Raw genomic sequence first — 20,931 nt, 5'->3', positions numbered from 1 at the left:
TTTGTACATTTTATCCTTAACTGTTATGTGAATTTTGCTTAATTTTACCATGATCAAATCATATCCATAACAATTATAATGCAACTTATGTAATATAGCTAATACTGGAACACTTAATTTAGGACCATTATTATCTTTTTCAGCTGAAAAATATAAGCATATTACATTATAAAAAATTAATTTGCAAAAACAATCCATCTAATTAGTTTTATTAAATTAAATTCTAATAATATTCCTTCTGAATGATTACAGAGAATTACTCCTTTCTCTTTTGATTTGAATTTAACAGTCATGAATATGTTAGATCTTCAAGGAGAAAACATGAATAAAAATATTCACTTCTTAGCATTTTATGGCTGAGACTTCCAAAGTCATCTGAATTAGCTGTAATGGGAATTGGGCATTGTGTCAAAATGACTAACTAGCTGGTGTGCTGCCTTGTGGCTGGGTGTGTTGTTATAGGATTTTCCCTCTCTGCACCCCAGAGGTGGGCAAAAGGGCCTCCGCAGGCCAGATCTGGCCTGCCAAGCGGGTTTATCCAGCCTGCGGACACCCTGCTGCTCCCCCACCCCCAGGCCAATCCTCCTGCTGCCAGGGGCACAGGTGCCTAGAGAGAAATGCTAGCTGTTCAGAAAAGCTGGTGGTTCTCTGGGAGTGGGCGGGGGCAAGGACTTCATGTGCTCCTCCACCCCCAGGCCAATCAGGGTCTGTGGGTGAGGAAGCACAGAAGTGTCCTGATCCCGCCCCTTCCGCCTGAGAGCCCTCTTCTTTTGGGGTGGCCCAGGGCCACTTCAAAAATTTCTGAATTGGCCCCTGGTCAAAAATTATTGCCCACCCATGGTGTAGCCCCACTGGCCACCTATTCAGGTCCTTTTGTGGTCTCCATCTTGTGACTAGGCCCTTCAGCCAAGTCACATTTAGTGTCATCCTTTTTGGAATAGACTGGAGTTCAGATCAACAATAGTTTCATGACCTCAGGTAAGGTCATCAGCCTGTATCCAGACAAGGGTGGCTGACACTCCAAGATTTCCCTGAGGCTGATAATCAAATAATTTCAGAATTCTGGTTATTCTACAAAAGCTATTTAATACTATAGGATTATCTTGGGTAATTCATATAGAAATTGCACATAATTTCCTTGAAAAATACCTGTTCAATCTTTTGATTGACTGGTAGTGAGGGTTTCTCTTAGTTCAGGCACATAATTCCCATTAACCAGAGTTACTCTGCAATCTCAATACAAAACTTACTCCTCACACCTTTCTCCAAGATAGAAATTGTTTAGGGGAGCCAAGTCATCAATTTCTTATTCCAAAAATATTTGAACAGCTTCAACATTTTTTTTATTGGAGTGGGACAATTCCCATGATTTCAACACAGGTTATCCAAGGCTAAATTTGGAAAGCTCTTTTCCTGTTATGTCTTCATATATCTGAGTTTGGCTAATCAAAATTAGAGTAAGGTATCAAAGCACACAAGGAACAGCAGGATATATAGGATGCGCTATAAATAGTATGGTACATTTTCCATTAATATTTCTAAAAAGTAAGACTTGTGTTGTCTTATTGGAAGTAAAGTGTTTTAATTCAGCAAGTGCTCTCTCTAACTCTCAGTGACAAATTCTGCCCATAGAAATATTGGTGTAAAGTTAAGTTAAACACATTACAAAAGTGTAACTGAGGACTGAAATTCACTTAGTGGGATTGATTTGCTTCTTCATTCATAGCCCATAAAATCAGGAGCAGTTCCATTCAAGTCAGTTGTATTATACAAATGTGAGGCTACCGTAAGTAGTAGAAGAATCCAGTCCAGTATGTTTAAAATATTTTCCACCACTAAATATTGCCAATAGCAATCCTCAACATTTTTTCTGAACGTATTGCCCCTATATGCATAACATCAAAAGCCAAAGCGCAATAAAAAGACTCCTTGAGTAAAATAACCCCATTCAGTAAATATTCAAAAGGGTATACGTGACAACTATGTATCTGAAAAAAATCCAGAATTACTGTAATAAAATATTAACTCCAGAAGACCAATCCTCTGAAGGTTCTGCATACCGTGTGCATTAGGATCTTGCTTTGGATCACTTATTTGAAGGGCTTGTATAAATATTCTTCTAACAGTATACGTTTTCCTGTAGATGTATCTAACTTTTCATTCTGTTCAATCTTTTGTTCATCTCTCATCTCCCACAAAGTTAGAGTGTTTCCAGGGTTTCCCTGCAGATCACCCATGAGAAGACCAAAATACTGCCCTCCTATTTCTGGGATATGCAAATACATGTATTCTTGTCTTGGAAGATTAAAATGTTCCTTGCCACATCTGAACAGTCAATACCACAAGAGCTATAACATACTAAAGCCAACTAAACAGATGCTTTATAGATAACTTAGCAGCATACATATTTTAAGTTACCTTAATACAATGCATCTCAAGAACTGCATAATAAGTCTAACAATTTAGTTACAAAGCAAAACATCACAAATGACAATTGTTTAGATAACAATTCAAGTGATGGTTTCCTAATATGAAGAAGGATCTTAATATAACTTTCTATACTGTTTATATAATAAATCTTCAACAAGAAACCTTACAAAACTCTTAAAATGTTATTGAAACAAAAACTACAATAAATATTCAAGACTCACACCCTATAGAGATAAGAACTTTATAGAATATAAATATACTATGGGGTGGTTCCCTCTGCTCACTACGCTCCCCAACCCCTCCCTCTGGGGTAGGCAGCCCGGCTTCCCCCAGCCACTGGGGAGGGCCAGGCCGAGGCGTGGCAGTCCTGGCCTACCCCATCTCTCTCCCTCTTGTCTCTTCAGGGCCACCCCCCAGTCTCCTCGCCCTAAGGCCACTCCTACTCTTCCCCTCCCGCCCCAGCCCCTTATGCCTCCCACCAGCCCCAGCTCTTCCCTCCTACCACGGGCCACCCCTGCTCTTGCCACCACCATCCCTGGCTCTTCCGCCCTGCTCCCAGACCCCAAGGCCACCCCAGCCGGCCCCTTCCTCCACCTTGCACCTGCCAGACACCTCCCCCTCCAAGTCCTGACTCTTTTTTCCCCCTGGCCGCCAGGAAGGGGGACCCAGGCCAGATTGCACCTGACTCTTCCCTGTGGCCTTGCAGGAGAGGGGCACTTTCCGGGGGGGGGGGGGGTGTGAGGGAGGGAGGCCTCACAGATCTTGTGTTCTTCTCCCAGCTGCCAGTGGTGAAAGGGGGACTGCTCTGGGGCCTCACAGGTCCTGTGCTCTTCCTCCCTGTCACCGGGAAAGGGGGAGAAAGGAGGTTGATGTGTGGCAGCAGAAACCTGGAGAAGGAGAGGGGCTGCAGGATGCAGAGTAACATGATGATGTCACTCTGTCATCCCAAAGGTAAAACTTTTTTTTATGTATTGAGAGAGATACACAATTAGACTAGAAAGTTTTGCTTAATATAGAAGTATTGTTGCTCCTGGAGTTGCAATACTGAAACACTGAAAACAAAACAGAGAACATATAACTTCATTTAACAAGAACTTAACTGAACATTAGAAATGACATTGTATGTGCTTTCATAGGGAATCAAGAGGCAACTATGCAAAAACCTACTGAAAAGGCTTACCTCATCAGAACAAGTTTTCATCAGCTGATTGTGTCCTAAGGACATGACATTTACTAGCATCTTCTGAACACCTCTGATTTTTAGAGGCTAACCACTCCTTGGGAAATACTTAAAGAATCTGACATTGAAGTTACGTTGGACTCTGATATGAAGGATGATGGGATTCTGAAAGACTCCATGGACCATAAATGGGTACATGAATGGAGAGGATTGAGGAATGGATTCACTTATTTTCCCATTTTGACAAAACATTGTCACTATGAGAAAGGGGCTCTTGTCAAGCAAACTTAATTTTTTTAAATGTTTTGTCTAAATAAGCTCCTCTGCAGTATACAGATGGTGTGATTTCTACCACCAGGAACATATAATCATACATACTTCACAGTTCAGCCAAATCACATAATAGCTGCATTAGCTGAACTGTGACATCTACCCAAAGTCCATTAGAAAAGTTATTGTGTTAATTCTGCTGAGGCCCCCAATGAAGTTTTTGTAAGGTAAGAGTCAGTGTGATGAAGACGGGAATGCTTTTCAGATGTAACACTTTTCAGTGTGGAAGATAAATGCTACTTGGACAGTGTTAACATGGTGTTGCAGGCATTGTTAAGGTAATGAATGCAGGACTTATTCTCATCTTTTCAAAGATTTGGCATTGATGGGTGTGTCATGTCTGAAACCTTAATTACTACTAAATAAAGTTTTTGTTTATGTTGATTTCCCAAACTTGTCTTTTTTATATATGAAATTGAAGCAACTCAAATCTTTCAGGATCTGAGAAGAGGAGGAGGAGGAGGAGACAGTAAAACTGCATCACTGAAACCACCCCTAGCTATCTCAATCCTCCCAAAGGTCATTAAATGCAACATGCCGCATAAAGGTCTCTCAGCAATGATATGAGTAATATAAAGTTACAGAATCTAATTAAGCCAAGAGTAACCTGCCATATTTAATGGAAACAACAACCTGTCAGCAGGAGTGACTTCCATGAAAAGAGTATGCAGAACTCCTTCCTTTCCCAAGCACATCAAAGTGTTTCCTGGAAAACTGATACAGCCAGGAGATGCTGCAGCAACAGCATGTGAACTTGTACTGTAATGCTACCATGCTCTCCTCTCTCATGGTCTTCTTCTTCTGCTCACGTGAAGCATCTCTCTCTACTTTTAAACCTGGCCAGAAAGATATCACAAAATTTGATCTCAACCTCCACATTATTTGCTTGGATTAAACAAAACATTTATCCTTGTTGAAGTCCTAATTTACAAACACACCAACTGTTCTCATTCCCAGTGATAGCCAGCATGTTTTCTGAGTTTAAATGAGGCGTGTCATTTTGCAAGATGAAGCAGGGGTCTAGGTGAAAGGAACCAGTTTTGAGGGATATAACATGGGGTATACCATGAGTATGGTATACCATGAGTATGACTAAATCTTCCCTCATCGCTGCTAGGACCAGCAATGAAAGACAGTATTTGCTTAATGAAAATATCAAATAGTATTATATAATGATGTGAATAACAGAGTGGAATATATATTTATAAAATCTGTAGATGACACCAGACCGGGAGGGGCTGGTGCGTAGAATTAGAATTTAAAATGACCTTGACAAATTGAAGAATTGATCTAAATCAACAAGATGAAATTCAATAAAGACAAGTGCAAAGTATTTCCCTTACACAAGAAAAATCAAATGCAAAATTACAAAATGGAGAATAGCTAGCTGGTAATACTGCTAAAAAAGATCTGGGTGTTATAGTGGATCACAAACTGAATACAAGCCAACTATGCGAGATAGTTGTGAAAAAAGCAAATAGTTTAGGGCATATTAATAGGAGTGATGTTTATAAGACAGAGGTCCCATTCTACTTGGCACTGGTAACACCTCAGCTGGAGTACCGTGTCCATGTGTACTTAAGGAAAGATGGAGAGAGTTGAGAGAAGAGCAACAAAAATGAGAAAACATTTAGAAAACCTGTCCTATGAGGAAAAGTTAAAAAATAAGCATGTTTAGCCTTGAGAAAAGATGATGGGGGTGGGGAGCTGATAACAGTCTTTAGATCTGTTGAGGGGTAGTCTAAAAAGGACTGTGATCAACTGTTCTCCATGACCACTGACAGTAGAAGTAGTAATGGGCTTAGCTCTGCAGCAAGGGAAGTTTAGGATAGTTAATAGGAAAAGCATTCTAAGTATAAGAGTATTTATGTTCTAGAATAGACTTCCAAGAGAGGTTGTGGAATCCTCATTATTGGAGTTTAAGAACAGGTTGGACAAACATCCATTAGAAATGGTCTAAGTTTATTTGGCTCTGTCTCATCACGGGAGACTGAACTTGATGATCTCTAGGGGAGGTCCTGTCCAGTCCTACATTTCTATGATTCTATAAATATTTATTCTAAAATGTCTTTTCAGTCCTATGCTGAATGAAATTGAGTGAACACAAATTTACAATATTGCGCTTGCCTCATTAAAGCAGCTGTACCACATGGAGGTTTATGAAGAGCCTGCTTCTGCTGTTGACCTAATGCAGCAATGGGCTGCCCAGGCTAGTGAGTGGATTGCATGAACAAACCACCTTCATCGCAGTGGGTCATAAGACTGTGGTAACCACGATGGTCTCCCAGCATAAGGTAATTTTGCTAACTACACTTGCTTATCTAGAATTTGTGGGGTGTGCTGACTGGACATAGAGTGGATGCATAGCTTTCACATCAATATTGTGTGCAATTAGCATACACCTCACTTCATGTACATAGAATTTGTTAACACTGTGCACAGTCAATGATAAACAAAATGTCTTGTAAGCCACGCATTGAACCTTGATGGGCTGTACGTTGCACACCGCTGATCTGATGGCCCTAATCATTAACAGAAGAGGCTTTACATCTAGAAATGGTCATTCTCCCACAGATGATCTGATTAGTGATCATCATTAGACATCTAACCACTAGATGGAACCTCCCCACAAAATCCCCCACACAGTTAAATTAGGGTACAGTTACACACTTACCCTCCCTGGGGAAGACTCTCTAGAGTTGCAGAAACCCACAAGTGTTCAAATTCCCATATATGTGTGCAGGATTGGACCTGAATGTACAATTATGTGAGCCTGAACTCAAGAAACAGGTCAGAGGTATGAGTAGACTCTCAAACCAGAATCCATGGTTTATTGTTATATGAAGATGATGGGCCAAATAATTAGCATGAATGACATTAGCATCTTCTGAAGTCCTGTAGTGTATGTAGTAGTAAATACTATGCCTGATAGTTTGTGTCATTCTAAACCATCTGTGTAGTGGTACAGGAATTAAGTCATCAATAACAATGGCTACCTTGACCTGTAACATATAATTTTCAACATCCAAACCCTAATTTTTTTAAACTTTCAATTGCTATTTATACAAAACATTACAAGTTTTAAGAAACATTGTTACACATAAATTGAAACAACTCCCACACATTTAATTTTATAGATCACATATCTTTGGGCAAGTGATACTTTTTCAAACAGTCAGAGCTAACTTTATATTTCTTCCTCACCAGAAACTGACATGGAACATTCAAGCAGCTTATAAAACTGATCTTCTAACTCCAAAGACAGATTTTGAGAGACCCTTTTCACCCTGTTAAAACAGAAATCCTGGCACAATCTTAACGACTATGATATTGCTGCACCCACACTAAAAACATTGGGCTTTAAACAAACGCACATAATTACTTGAAATTTGTATAAAATATATTTTAATTTCCCCTCATGGTCCATCATCAAAAATATTTACAAGAGACATTGTAAATGTAGAATAGTGTGAAATCAGAGGTATTGGCAAATGGTTTTGCAAACAAAAAGGATTAAAGAAAGAAACTAACAGACACACATGCTGTACAAGCTGCTGATTACAAAAGGCCCAGCTAACGAGATGAGCAAAACTAGTTCTACAAGAGATTTGCCTCAAAGGTAAAAAAGTTTCTCCAGGAATAATGTCTCCAGGATAATCCCATAACAGTGGTTTGAGCATGCATGAGAATATCTCTTATTAGAAGCAATACTCACACATTCTTGCATGGGAGCATCTAGACCTTCTTTTAATACTCTGGTTCTAAAGTGTTTATTTTCTGGGTTACCTACAGAACTTGATTTAATAAGAATTTATTTTTACTTTTAATGTTCAAGTAGCAAATGCAGAATAAGGAAAAAAGCCATTGTGTTTCATAGTTTTCCCTACAATTAAAATAATAGTTGGAATCTGTCTTTCAGGAACAATTACAAAAATTGAATCCTATAACTGCTCTGGGAGAGTCCTGATTTTTTGTGTTGCTTCAGGTCAAGAGTCAAATTTTGCTATAGCAGTATAATTACATCTGTAGTTAGAAATGTATACATATCTGACATTTCAGTAATTTTTAAAAATATCTTTAAGATATACAGCTATTCCAGTCAAATATAGAAGTTAATACATCACAGAAAATTACAGTATCCCACCCTTTTCAGAGTCAAATTATTGTCAAACAGAAGAAGTTTGACATCTAGTGGCTATTTAGGATAATTACATATTCTTTTTTCTTGAAATAGCCTAGTAAATTTTCTACACTCTACACTCTCAACTAGATATGTCTGAAGTCTGCTGAAGTCATCACCTTTAATATCAGGCACATGTTTACATCATATGCAATTTCTTTCATTAAAATATTCATAATTTTACATTTAGAAGACTTACTGCTTACAAACTGAACCAAAGGTCTACACATCTCAAACATTTTCAATGCATTTCTTTCATTTTATGCATCTGGGTAGGAAAGTGTACATTTGAGTGATTCACTCATTTATTTGCACAAACAATGTATGAGATAAGACATCAATACCTGGAAACTAACACCATATTAATACAGTATTATTAAGATTATTAAGTATTAATATGGTGTACTACACTCAATACTTATCTGGCATAACTGGATCACATGTTTTGCAAGGTTATAAAATTAGAAAGAAAAATGTTAAATGCAGTAATTATATATTAAAGGAGTGTAGTGGCACAAAAAATTATTTGCATCTAGTATTAAGTAATAGAAAACTGTTTTGATTTCTCCAAAATACAAATACTACAAAAGCTAATATTAATTTAAGCATACATCTCACAAAATTTAACATACCCCTAAATTGTCACTTGGAAACCTCCTAGAGCCACTACACAAGCATACACACATTTTTCCCAATATTTTGTGCAGTTACATAACTCAAATGTAGCTCCAGCAGTCTCAATTAATAGACAGAGAAAAAGACCAGGATTCTTTCAAAAGAGGCTAATGATTTTGGTTGGCTCAATATTTAGGCCCCCAACTTGAGGCAAAGCTCACAAAACTGTATTTATGTAAGACAGTAAACAGAAAAAGGCCATTAAGAACCAACATGCTTTACCACTTCTGACTAGACTCAATCCCACTTTATTACTTTTTAAAATCTCCAGCTGCTCAATTTTTCTTCAGATCTAAAATTATATTAGCTAATTTTATATTTACTCACTTTAAATAGCTATGCTCTATAAAAGAGCTTTTCAACCTGTGGTCCATGGATCTCTGGTGATCAGCAGACTATGTTGAAGATTTCCAAAGCAATCCAGCCTTCCCTTCAACATTTTTAGGACACCACAAGTGAAAAGAGGTTGAAATCCACTGCTCTCAAGCATAATTCCAAGACAATAATATTCCCAAATGATAGTGACCAAATTGCAAATATAACTACTTTGGTTTGTATTCTGTCCTTTTACTTAAATAAAAATACTTTGAATTAATTAAACTATTTTGTTTCTCTCCTTCTCCCACTCATCATATATGTGCTGTGGGACAATGTTTAACATTATTTGTCCAGAAATCTTAAAGTCATTTCCTGGTCAACATACTAGACAATTTACAGAAATCCTATAACTTGCTTCTGGGCTACTGTTTTTTTGTTTTGACCTGACTACAAAAACTGCACACAATATTTCTAAAAAGAACAAAGAATTGTAAACCACAGTGTCCCCTTTAGTATTATAGTACTTTATCTTACAATTCTGCAATGTGGAAACCATATTTTCAAAGACACCTTATGGATACAAAACAAATATATCTCAAACTAGGTAAGCAGATGTCCTATAGAAGTGACATGGAACATAATACTCTTACCCACTCAACTCTTAAAATTACAAATAAAAGCTTTTAAAAAATGTATTAAAACATTAAGATGAACACAGTTATTCCTATACATTGTACGGTATCTTTGGGTTAAAGCTTTTTGATAAACAGTGTTTTAAGTGCTCTAGTTAGATATGTATCAATAATAAAATGTTGAGGTTCTCAGTCATGAAAAAAAATCACATTTTCTTCGATATGTGCAGAACAAACCTTTTCTTTGTGAACCAGGCATAAAAATCTTAGCAAATATACAGATAGTAAACATGAATTAAAATCAAGTATTGAAAATTAACAATACAGTACTTGAGGATGTGCGGCTGTTGTGCATTACAGAATTTTACATTCTTCTTATTTGTATAAAAAAGAACCACTAGGGAATCCATTGTATATCACTGAGTTCTACAGCATCCCCAAGGCCTCCTTCAGCTTCCAAGTAATTCATGAGAGAAGCCATGGCAGTGTCATCATTTTCACACATTGCATCAAAATCTAATTGGCAACTATCACCTACGAAACAATTAAACAACACTATTTAAGCAGCATAAAAACTTACTCAACAAAGTCACATTTCAAACTTACTTTTACAATGTCTCAGAGAGGTAGCCATGTTATCCTGTAACTTTAAAAACAATGAGTAGTTCCATGGGACATTAGGGCATATCATATCTACACTAGAAAATTATTTTGAAATAACTACATTAGAAATAATAACTATTGAAATAACTATTTCAAAATAAGCTATTCCCCGAGGAAAGCACGAGTACAGATTTCGAAATAACCAGACTGTTATTTTGAAATAATGGGCTTGGTAGTGTGGACACGCCGCTTATTATTTCAAAATAAGGGGGGTTATTTCAAAGTAACTCCCTAATGTAGACCAGGGCTTAGAAGCTAATATATAAGATCATGAATATCAGATGAAAGTGGGTTTTATATATTTGTTAGTCTCTATATTGCCAAGGATTACTTGTTTTTATTTTTAAAACAGCAGCTCTCCCTGAAGACAAGAATGTAATATGCCCCTTACGTGCTTCAATTTACCCTTCTTTAAACGCACATTTCAGATTCAGGAGAGACACTTCCAATGTTTATACCACCAAATTATTCAGAGTATTTTGCTGCACATGAACCGTCAAAAGAATAGGTAACTTGATTCTAGGACTAAATTTATGTCACTCCATAGACACACTTTAAACTTCATGCTAATAAAATGACAAATTTAATGCCACACTATTTACATAGAAAACTTGATTTCAGTACAGTTTATAAAATGGTCTTACTTTAAATAATAAACATTTCAAAAGACATAGTTGCTTCATTTTTCACATTTTTATTTAAAAAAATTCTGAAATTTTGTATTTATCCAAATCTCAAGTGTTTGATAGAAAAATGTTTTAATATAAAAGAAAAATGGGTCATTTCAGACCCTATAAAATGGAAAGAACTTCAAAATTCCAACCTGTTTTGCAAAACATTTATGTTTCGATCAGCTCTATAGACACAAACATTCATACTTTACATAAAGGGTCTGCACATCAGGTTATATCCAGTTCCCTTAATTCTGCATGGATCAGCCCTGCACAACTTCTATTTTTGGAAGGAAGAACTGTGAAGCAACCTATTTGTGAGTATTGGAGAGCAAGAGAAAAGACAGTGAACTTCCGTTCCCACTATTATGATGGGATATAATTAAAATAGGAACCCTGATAACCCTTCAAAACTGGAACAATTTTGAGCACACTCACTGTACAACTTTGTTGTGCTGAAGCTGCACCAACTGATAGAGTTTTTCTTTAAAGCAGGGGTTGGTAACCTTCAGCACGCAGCCCATCAGTATATTCTGCTGGTGGGCTGCAAAGACACTTTATGTAGATCGTTTTCAGGCACAGTCCTCTGCAGATTCCAGTGGCCGCAGTTCACTGTTCCCAGCCACAAGAAGCTGTAGGAAGCGGCGGCCAGCACATTCCTCCAGCCTGTGCCACTTTCTGCAGCTCCGATTGCCCAGGAATAGCAAACCATAGCCACTGGGATAGCCACTGGGAGCTGCAGGGTGCCATGCCTATGGACAGCCAACATCAGCAAATTATTTAGCAGCCCACCAGCAGATTATCCTGAGCCTTGGTCTACACTAGGGAATTATTTCAAAGTAATATCTCTTATTTCGAAATAACAATCACAGCATCCATACTACCAAGCCCATTATATCAAAATAATAACTCCTGCTTTCCATGGTGAACAATGCTTATTTCAACCTTTCTGAAACGATTTCAAAATAGTTATTTCAAAATAGCGTTAGTGTGGACACTCCATTGCTGCTATTTTGAAATAACTACTCCTCAGAGTCTTCAAACTAATTACCCCCCCCAGTGCTTCCTGGGGCTCTAAGTCGAGGTAACATATCCACATTAACGGAGCCTGCCTCAGACTAATTTCAAGGCTTCCCTGTAGTGTGGACACACTATTTTAAATTAGTTATTTTGAAAGAAATTATTTCAAAATAGTTTTCTAGTGTAGTCGTGCCCTGATGGACCACATGCTGAATGTTGTTGACCTTACTTTAAATAAAAAGTGATAAATTGTAATAAAAGAGCTCTTACTGAGAAGAGGTTCATTGCTTGGGAAAGAAACAGTGCCCTGATTTTGCTCAGAGGTCTCCAGGTCCTCCATTTCTGAAGGACATAATCGAACCAGCTCTTTATTTGGCTCCTGAAAACACAAAAAAGAAAAAAACATCATGAAGTTAAATTATAAATTGATTAAAACCACCATACAAATGAATTAATTTCTCTGAGTCTAGAAAATGATCAAAGCTCACATTCTTCCACTTCACATACCATAATCTCTACAAGGCTTACGCTAGCCCCCTCCCCTCCATGAATTTTAAAGAACATACATCTTAGCTTTAAAAAAAAAGACTCACCGTATTTTAGTTTCTGCACTAAGCTATTTGGAATGCAAGCATTTGTTTAAAAAAATGCTGGTATTTTTGTTGCATTATAAATCTTGTTTTCAGCATGTAAATATTTTAAATTGTATTTAAATGGTTTTAGTGCTTACAAGGAGTCTAGGGTGCTATGTTGACTGCAATGGAAACTGAAGACTTTTCACCACCAAGCTATAGCAAGAACTGCCACATGGGTTTTCCTTTAGGGGACTGTGATTAGTTCTACGCTGCAAAGAAAAGTTGGAAAAAGATGATAAGCAAATTGCGGGTCACAATTTGCTTATCTTTTTCCACTTTTCTTTCAAAAGAAGTTTTTTCAAAATGCGGCCTGTCTACACGGTGCCAAATTTCAGAAAAGCCCCTTTCAACACATCCCTTCTTCCGCGTAGAACAAGGATTACAGGTATGGTAAAAGAACGTATCTACTTTTTCGGAAATTGTTCTGAAAAATCAGACGCATTCCTTGGACACGGCACAGCTTTTCCGGGATTCTTTTGGTATCCTGGAAAAGCTCTGCAGTCTAGATTGTGCCCCCCCCCACAGTCTGGCACCTGAGGTGGCCACCTCAGTTTGCCTCATGGTATGGCCAGCCTTGCACTAATTAGAGGGTGGGTCAGTATCTATGAATCAGTTCTTAGGACAGAGCTGAAGTAATGTATGGGTGGGAATGGACGTCAGGTATAAAAAAGGGAGAAGGGGAAAAATCATAGCACAATGCTGTTGAAAAAAATTATCAGAGAAAAGCTACATTTAAGTAGGAAGACAGTGATTGGGTTCACAATTTTGCTGGAGGGAAGGAAATAAGTGATTAAGAGTATGGTCCAAAGGTCCCCTCTAAGCTGTATGGCAGCACGGTCCCACAGCTAGCTGCTAAATGAACCCCACCTTTCATTGAAAGTTTTTGGAGTCAATGGTATATGATATACTTACACTGTTGCATTTTGGAGTTAACGTTGGGGAAAATTTCCTCATAAGATCAGATGGACTTAACTCACCAACAGATGGAGAATGTTGTAATCTAAAAAATATACATGTGCATATTGTACAATACATTCACTGTTAAGTATGAATTCCAGCCCCTTCCATTTTAAAATAAAAAACTTATGTAGTCTCAGAGCACAGCAATACCCACCCAGATGATAAGCTATTTAAGACTTCAGACAATACTGCTTTCTCAAAAGTGAAGTTTGAAGTCTGTCACATAACTGCGCACACTTCCTGCTCCTAATTTTGGTAAAGAAAGAGAAGCAATAGGCCATCTAGACCCAGGATTATAATTAGTAGAACATATTTTCTCAATTATAAAAATGAACATACGTCAGGACAAAGAGCCATGGACACTTCAGTGCAAAACTTCTCACTCTGGAGCACATAGCTTCCAAAAAGCTGAACATGGTGGTTTGGAATTTTGATGTATAATTGGTGGGAACAAAAATGAAAAAAAGTGGAGGGAGTGGGGGAAAAGAGAGGGAACATACCCTACACATATCCTGTTGATATTTACTTTTACTTCTTGTGCTCTTTCATGCAATTCTTTCATTAAATGCTGTCTGGGAAATTTAAAAAACAACAACAAATAGACCAGTAGCACTTTAAAGGCTAACAAAACATGTAGATGGTACCATGAGCTTTCGTGGGCACAGCCCACTTCTTCAGATGACAGTGGCTTGCACCCACGAAAGATCAGGATATTGGTAGGAGAAATTAAAGAAAACTGGCAATAATATACATTTAGGAAACAGCAGTGAAACACCAGTGAACAGGGAGCTGGATGTTTGTGGAAAAGTGAAAAATCTTTCATATAGTACTTTAAAAAGTAGAAAAGTTAATAAAGACATAACTTGATCAGTTGCAGGATTTGACCATATAATCTTGGCTAGCTGCAATAATCATTCCAAAATGAGGTGTGTGATTTTCTGCTGGAAAGGGGTTGCAAAACAAACACAGGATGAGAAATCTCTTCCACTGTGAATATTTTCTACATTGTAGCCATTTTTTCCACTAGTTCTTCAAACTGAATATCACCTTCTGATGGAGAAGTAGTTGAGGAAACCACACATAAGGACACAAGATAGACCATGCTGGGTCAGACCGGTGGTCTATCTAGTCCAATATCACAGCTTTCCATAGAGGATGGTACCAGATGCTTCAGAGGGACTGAACAGAACAAGACATTTATCACAGAGTGATCCCTGTGATTCAGTCACAGCTTTTTGCATTCAGAGATTTAGGGACACACAAGGCTGTGTCTACACTGGCATGAATTTCCGGAAATGCTTAAAACAGAATACTATTCCGTTTTCAGTTTTTTCGGAAAAGGAGCGTGTACATTGGCAGGCTGCTTTTCCGGAAAAGCCCTTTTTCTGGAAAAGCGTCTGTGGCCAATGTAGATGCGCTTTTCCGGAAAAAAGCCCCGATCGCCATTTTCGCGATTCGGGCTTTTTTCCGGAAAAGACTACTGGGCTGTCTATACTGGCCCTTTTCCGGAACAGTGTTCCAGAATAAGGACTTATGCCTGAGCGGGAGCAGAATAGTTTTTCCGGAATAGTGGCTGATTTTGTACAGTAGAGCATCGTTGCTTTTCCGGAAATTCAAGGGCCAGTGTAGACAGGTCGCAGCTTATTCCAGAAAAGCGGCTGATTTTCCGGAATAAGTGGCCCAGTGTAGACACAGCCACAGAGAATGGGGTTGTATCCCTGCCTATCTTGGGTAATAGCTACTGATGGACCTATCCTCCATGAACTTATCTAATTCTTGTTTTAAACTCAGTTATACTTTTATATATCATCAGGAGACCAGTTTTGCTAGCTGGTTCCCTGTTCATGTTCTGGAATTCAATGAAACCTTATGGTTCATTTTCTGATAAAATATCAGGAACTAATGCTGGACAAGGTCCCTCAGAAATGAAGATGTAAACTGATCTGGATGAGTTTGATCCAGTGTGCAAGATTTAAGGGGATCTTTGTAAAGACAGAACAGGTCAGCATCCTTTTAATAGCTAGGAAAAAGTCAGTAAGGTCATTTAACCCAACGTGATATATTCCATTCTTGCCAGTATTCAGAGTCAGATTCTCTATACTAATATCCCTGTAGGATAATTGTATTCTGTTTGTCTAAATTCTCTGTATGTTGTGTCAATTTAATGTTTTCTAGTATATCTGAGCCACTCCCCAGGAAAAAAAATGTGGCAAGTTAACAAGTCTGTACTTGCTAAAATGGATGCTCTTGTGTAAAAGCACATCTCTTGCTCAAAAGCACATGACAGTGTGGACGTGCTCTTGTACAAGACCTTTCATGCAAGAACTCTTGTGGAAAACAGTTCTTGTACAAAAGGCCTGCAGTGTACATGTAGCCTTTGTCTTTGGCTGGCATGACACACCCAAGAGGGTAACCAGAGACCCTAGTGGGAAAAAAAATCATCCCTGGCTTGGAGGTTTATCTGAAATAAGAACAGTTTTAGGGTACGTTTGCAATAAGCTTTAATGTGCTAGCTATGAGCTTTCTGTTACTTTAAATTTGTAATTTGCTCTGCCTGTTTTCACTTGCAACCAGGAAGCAACCCCAAAGGGCCTTCTGTGATTGTACCCCATCACAGGTTAATTCTACACCAACAGAGTGAACCAAGGCTCAGAGTTCTGAGTCTATGATTCCAGTCGGAACGACGTGGTGAGGTTCACGATCAGTCTGAAACTGTGATTGGAAGGAACTGAGGTTGCTGAAATGATATGCCTTTTAGAATATTACCCTCTGAATATTTGGGGACAGTGATAAATGAGATCAGAGGAATGGGCTATAAGGGTTCCCCAACCGATACTGCAACAAGAAAGTTCCTCCTTCAGAGTCCACTTTGAAGATAAAGATTATTTCTAATCCATAGGCTGACTTTTCTAATCTAGTTTAAAAAGAAAATGTAACTAATCGAGAATAATACAAATTTTAGAAATTTGGATGAATAAGCAAACTTTTAAAATATTAAAAAAATTTGGGTGAATAAGCAAACTTTTAAAATGACTAGCACATTACTAAGATGGTTATCAGGTCAGAGCTCTGCACTGTCATGCAGGAATCTCAAGGGAGGTTGTTATATTTAATCTCTCACAACGTAATATACTAATGTTGAATCAAAAAACAACTACTCATATGACAAGATAAAATAAACGCAGTACATTAGTTAATTTCCATTAATTATTTATGTTTGCTATTTTTTTTGCTCAAAGCCTTAAAATACATATTTAATTTTCATTACCTTTCTAAATTTAATGCTTCATTTGCAATCTCAGTTCCTATGCTTCCAGCACCAAGTATTGTTCCAGTGGACATCCCAGGTACACTGAGAAAAGACTGCTTTGAAGTATCTATAATTACAAAAAGAAAACAAAGTAGAAGTTTATTAAATATTAATTTATTTTCACTAAACAGCAAGAGCCTCTTATTTACATAAAAAGATTCCTCGTATTACTAACAACTTAGAGAGAATTTTATAAATTTAATTAGATTTTCATTGTTCACTTCCCATTTCACTATGCTTGACTAATGAAACTACATTTCATTTAAAATCAGGCTGGACTGATTTAAATTGGCAATAATTTTATATTTGTATGCTATTTTCTTAAAGAAAAGTTAATTCTCATTCATTAGTAATCATTATAACACACCGATGTGCAATGAAATATAGCATTTACACTAACTTTGGTGCTTTAACCAGGAAGATACAGAATATCCACACACGTTTATTTAAGCTATTATACAGATTAATTTAAATTTATCCAGATTCTTAACTTTTACATATTTTATTTGTTAGAAAATGGTGACTTATGCACTTATTTATTACATATTGTTATTTTATTTGCAATTTGTGTCAAGCTCGATGGGATGAAAATTAAATTAAATTAAATTAAATTAAATTGTATTAGATAAATTACTGGATATGTAGTTAAAAAGTTTATTAGAACATGTTTTGTATTTAAAAATGACTGATTTATTAAACAAAGGAAGTATTATCTGTAGTTAATTAACTGGACACATTGTTTCTGGTCACCATGGCCTTCAAGACTGCTATTTAATTGAAATGATTGAATAAACTGAAATGAAGAAAATACTTTCTTTGCACTTACACAAGACTCATAACAAAGGCCATACTGGGTCAGATAAATGGTATACCTCAACACAGTATCCTGTCTTCCGACAGCAATTAATGCCACAATCTTCACAGGGAACAAACAGAACAAGGAAATTATTGTGTGATCCATCCCATCATCCAGTCCCTGATTCTGGTAGTCAGAATATAAACACCCAGAGCATATAGTTTTGCTTCCATGACCATCTCGGCTATCCTTCATGAACTTACCCTTTTTGAACTTAGTTATACTTTTGGCCTTCACAACACCTTTTGGTAAAGAATTCCACAGGTTGTGTGTTGGGTGAAATAGTACTAACTCTTGTTTATTTTAAACCTGCTGCCTATTAATATCATTTGGTGACCCCAGGTTCTTGTCTCATGTTAAGTAGTAAATAGAATTTCCTTATTCACTTTCTCCACACCATTCATGATTTTACAGACCTCTTTCACATCCCCTCTTAGTTTTCTCTTTTCCAAGCTGAAAAGTCCCAGTCTCTTTAATACCTATGCGTATGTAATACCTGTCCAGAACCTTAATTATTTTTGTTGTCCTCTGCAATACCTTTTCTAGTTCGAATGTATCTTTTTTGAGGTGGGGTGACCATATCTGCATGGGCGTACCATGGATTTATATAGCAGCATTATCATGGGCAGCCAGTATGGTAGGCGGGGGAAGGCATTGCCTTCCCAAACCTCCAGCATGGCCCCACCCACACTCTGCTCCCAGAAATGCTTGCTGTAAATTTTATTCATTTTATTATATTTTCATTCTTTGAAAGTTGGTATGCCATTGGTAAGCATAACTCTTAGGTAACTGGAATGTTTGATTGATTGGCACCCACATTATCTCAGCATGCCGAATAACAAAGTTTTCGCTGTACTATGGATCAGAAGCTGATACAATGAGCTACATGAGCCAAAGATACTATGTTTAACACTTGAGTATTAAAGTATGTTTTATACTTTAATACAAAGATACTTGAGTTGGCTTGGAGAATGCTTATTTTCTTCATACAATTCCCCTGGAGCCAAAGTTCCCAAGACTTGGGTTATTCCAATATTATACTAAACACTAGGAATGATCTTGTAAGAAATGTACATATTATAATGATAAGATTTTGTGTATTAAAAACTGTACTTGCCTTCTGAGGACTGGGAACCACAGGGTAGTAATGTTTCTTCTTCTGATTCATTATGACCCCTAGAATTTAATAGCATAGAAAAAAATCAGTAAAATTTTAAAACACAATACATCATGTACTTGGTAATTGATTTTAAACAGTACATGAAACATAGTAAAACATTACCATTCTGGGCACATTGCTGAAAATTTTAGGTTTAATCCTTTTGCACAGAAAAACTGAATTCCTGCTGCTAAATAACAATATCCTATGTTATCGCTTTGTGCAGGACAACCTCACTTTTTGTGAAATTAGGTGAAAAATTTAGCACCATTTTTGCTCCAATTTTGTTTAAGTTATATTTTACAACTAATGAAGGAAGCTAGAGCAATGGAAAACACAAGGGATTAGACCACTAGTACGAGACAGTGAGGAGTGCACTTTATATAAAACCTATCCAGACATATGACTCACCACCCTGCACACTAGGATGATCAATCCTAATGTGCAAGGGGACCCAGGTCTGCTCTGTAGATTGATGAAGTAGAGCTGCTTAGGCCACGTGTCTGAAGAAAAAAGTCACATAAATGCCTCCAAGCACCTCAGGATGGATTTGTGCTCTCTTCTTCCCAGCTTCAGGAACAGTAAACTCCTGCTAGGAAGGGCAGGAGACAAAGGGATTCCTCTTTTGCGTATCTATGGAAAAGCTGCCTTTATATCCTCCAAGGTGCATTTTGTGGTTCTGTATGTTTTTCTCATTCTAAGATCCAGTTACCATGGAAGTCAAGATAGTTCATTGAATTGGGCCTCATCTGAATATTCTGACCGAAAACACATCTCAGGGCATATACTGTACCCACAGTGTTAGACTGATACCCAGGGAGGCACTCCACCCAACCCGCGGATGAGACATCAGAGAATTACTATCTCTCCTGATGCATACAGATAGTCAGGCACTGAGGACAGACAACGGTGGAGTTGATCTTTCTTGGAGGAGGATTATGTTAATTTTGAGATTCACTAGGTGTCTGTGGCTGGAGAATCCATTACAGCCATAAAGCTGTTGCAGGCTCCAAACCATTGACAGATGAAGTGAAATTACTGGTCCTAAATTTAGATACCTTTGTAGCTATTGAACTTTTCCAAATTCTTACAGAGGAAGAATTGGGCACCATCCCTACAGTACCATGAGACCTTAAGATAAGACTACAAACTAAATTCACAGAAACATAATTAGTTCTTTGGGGTGGGAACCATTTGATGGTGCCTCCTGCTAAATAACCAATAATCAGGTTTGGCCCCCTATAGCCAAACCCCTAGGATTCAATCCATTTCTGAATTTGTACCCTTCCCTTCTGAAGGGGAATGTGAGTACACAGGAAGAGTACTTCAGTCTGCAAAGATTGAAGGTCTACCTTTCTTCTACTGACTACTAGCTCTATATGCCACCTTCCTGGTTTCAGGAAGCTGGCTCCTTTGAGCCTCATCTGTACCAGACACCAGTCACAAGTTGCAATACAATTACAAACTGCACATATAGCTTTTAAACTCCCTTTTTTGCACCTTTTTAGCCTAAAATGGGATGAATAGGGTGCTGTAAAGACAATAAAAAAATGACACCTTGCCATTAGGGTAAAATTTCTTTCAGCTCCCCAAAAACTGTCTAACAGCCAGACATGCAGTATTCTGGTAACAGAGTTCAAATTTATTCCCTGATAAGGCAGGGAGGCCAGCACAGCTGCAGCAGAGGAATGGCTGTTGCATGTTCTAAAGATTTTATATACAGTAGAGAAGAAGGAGCCCATGAAAGACAGTCAATTCTCTTCCTCTGTCCTAAACAGTCTACCCATTGAGTGACACAGAGATGGCGGAAAACAAAACCTTCCGTCTCTTGCCTCAGCACCCAATTACTCCTGAGGGAATTCTGTGCCAATTAATGTTATATTAATAATATTTACATATTGTAAAATTCTGC

At 37.7% G+C, this 20,931-nt stretch overlaps 1 protein-coding gene across 9 annotated transcripts in view; it reads right to left on the bottom strand.

Moving 5' to 3' along the window:
* Nucleotides 1-6,744: 6,744 nt before the first annotated feature.
* BMAL2 (basic helix-loop-helix ARNT like 2) overlaps nt 6,745-20,931 on the bottom strand; it is a 64,148-nt gene continuing 49,961 nt past the window's right edge. For 7 of the 9 annotated variants that reach the window (XM_075898977.2, XM_075898971.2, XM_075898993.2 and 4 more), the window contains 5 exons: nt 18,978-19,036; nt 16,963-17,071; nt 13,647-13,734; nt 12,370-12,478; nt 6,745-10,279 (listed from right to left, as the gene is read on the bottom strand). In XM_075898977.2, the coding sequence (XP_075755092.2) occupies nt 10,143-10,279; nt 12,370-12,478; nt 13,647-13,734; nt 16,963-17,071; nt 18,978-19,036 (502 nt within the window). In that variant the 3' untranslated portion in view covers nt 6,745-10,142. Of the gene's footprint in view, nt 10,280-11,249; nt 11,391-12,369; nt 12,479-13,646; nt 13,735-13,862; nt 14,636-16,962; nt 17,072-18,977; nt 19,037-20,931 lie in introns of those variants that run through there. The other 2 variants (XM_075898961.2, XM_075899000.2) reach the window with 2 other exon arrangements.

The sequence above is a fragment of the Pelodiscus sinensis genome, chromosome 1 (genome assembly GCF_052426305.1).
Source record: "Pelodiscus sinensis isolate ZL-2025 chromosome 1, ASM5242630v1, whole genome shotgun sequence".
Lineage (NCBI taxonomy): Eukaryota > Metazoa > Chordata > Testudines > Trionychidae > Pelodiscus > Pelodiscus sinensis.
This window is presented reverse-complemented; position numbering and strand designations above follow the sequence as displayed.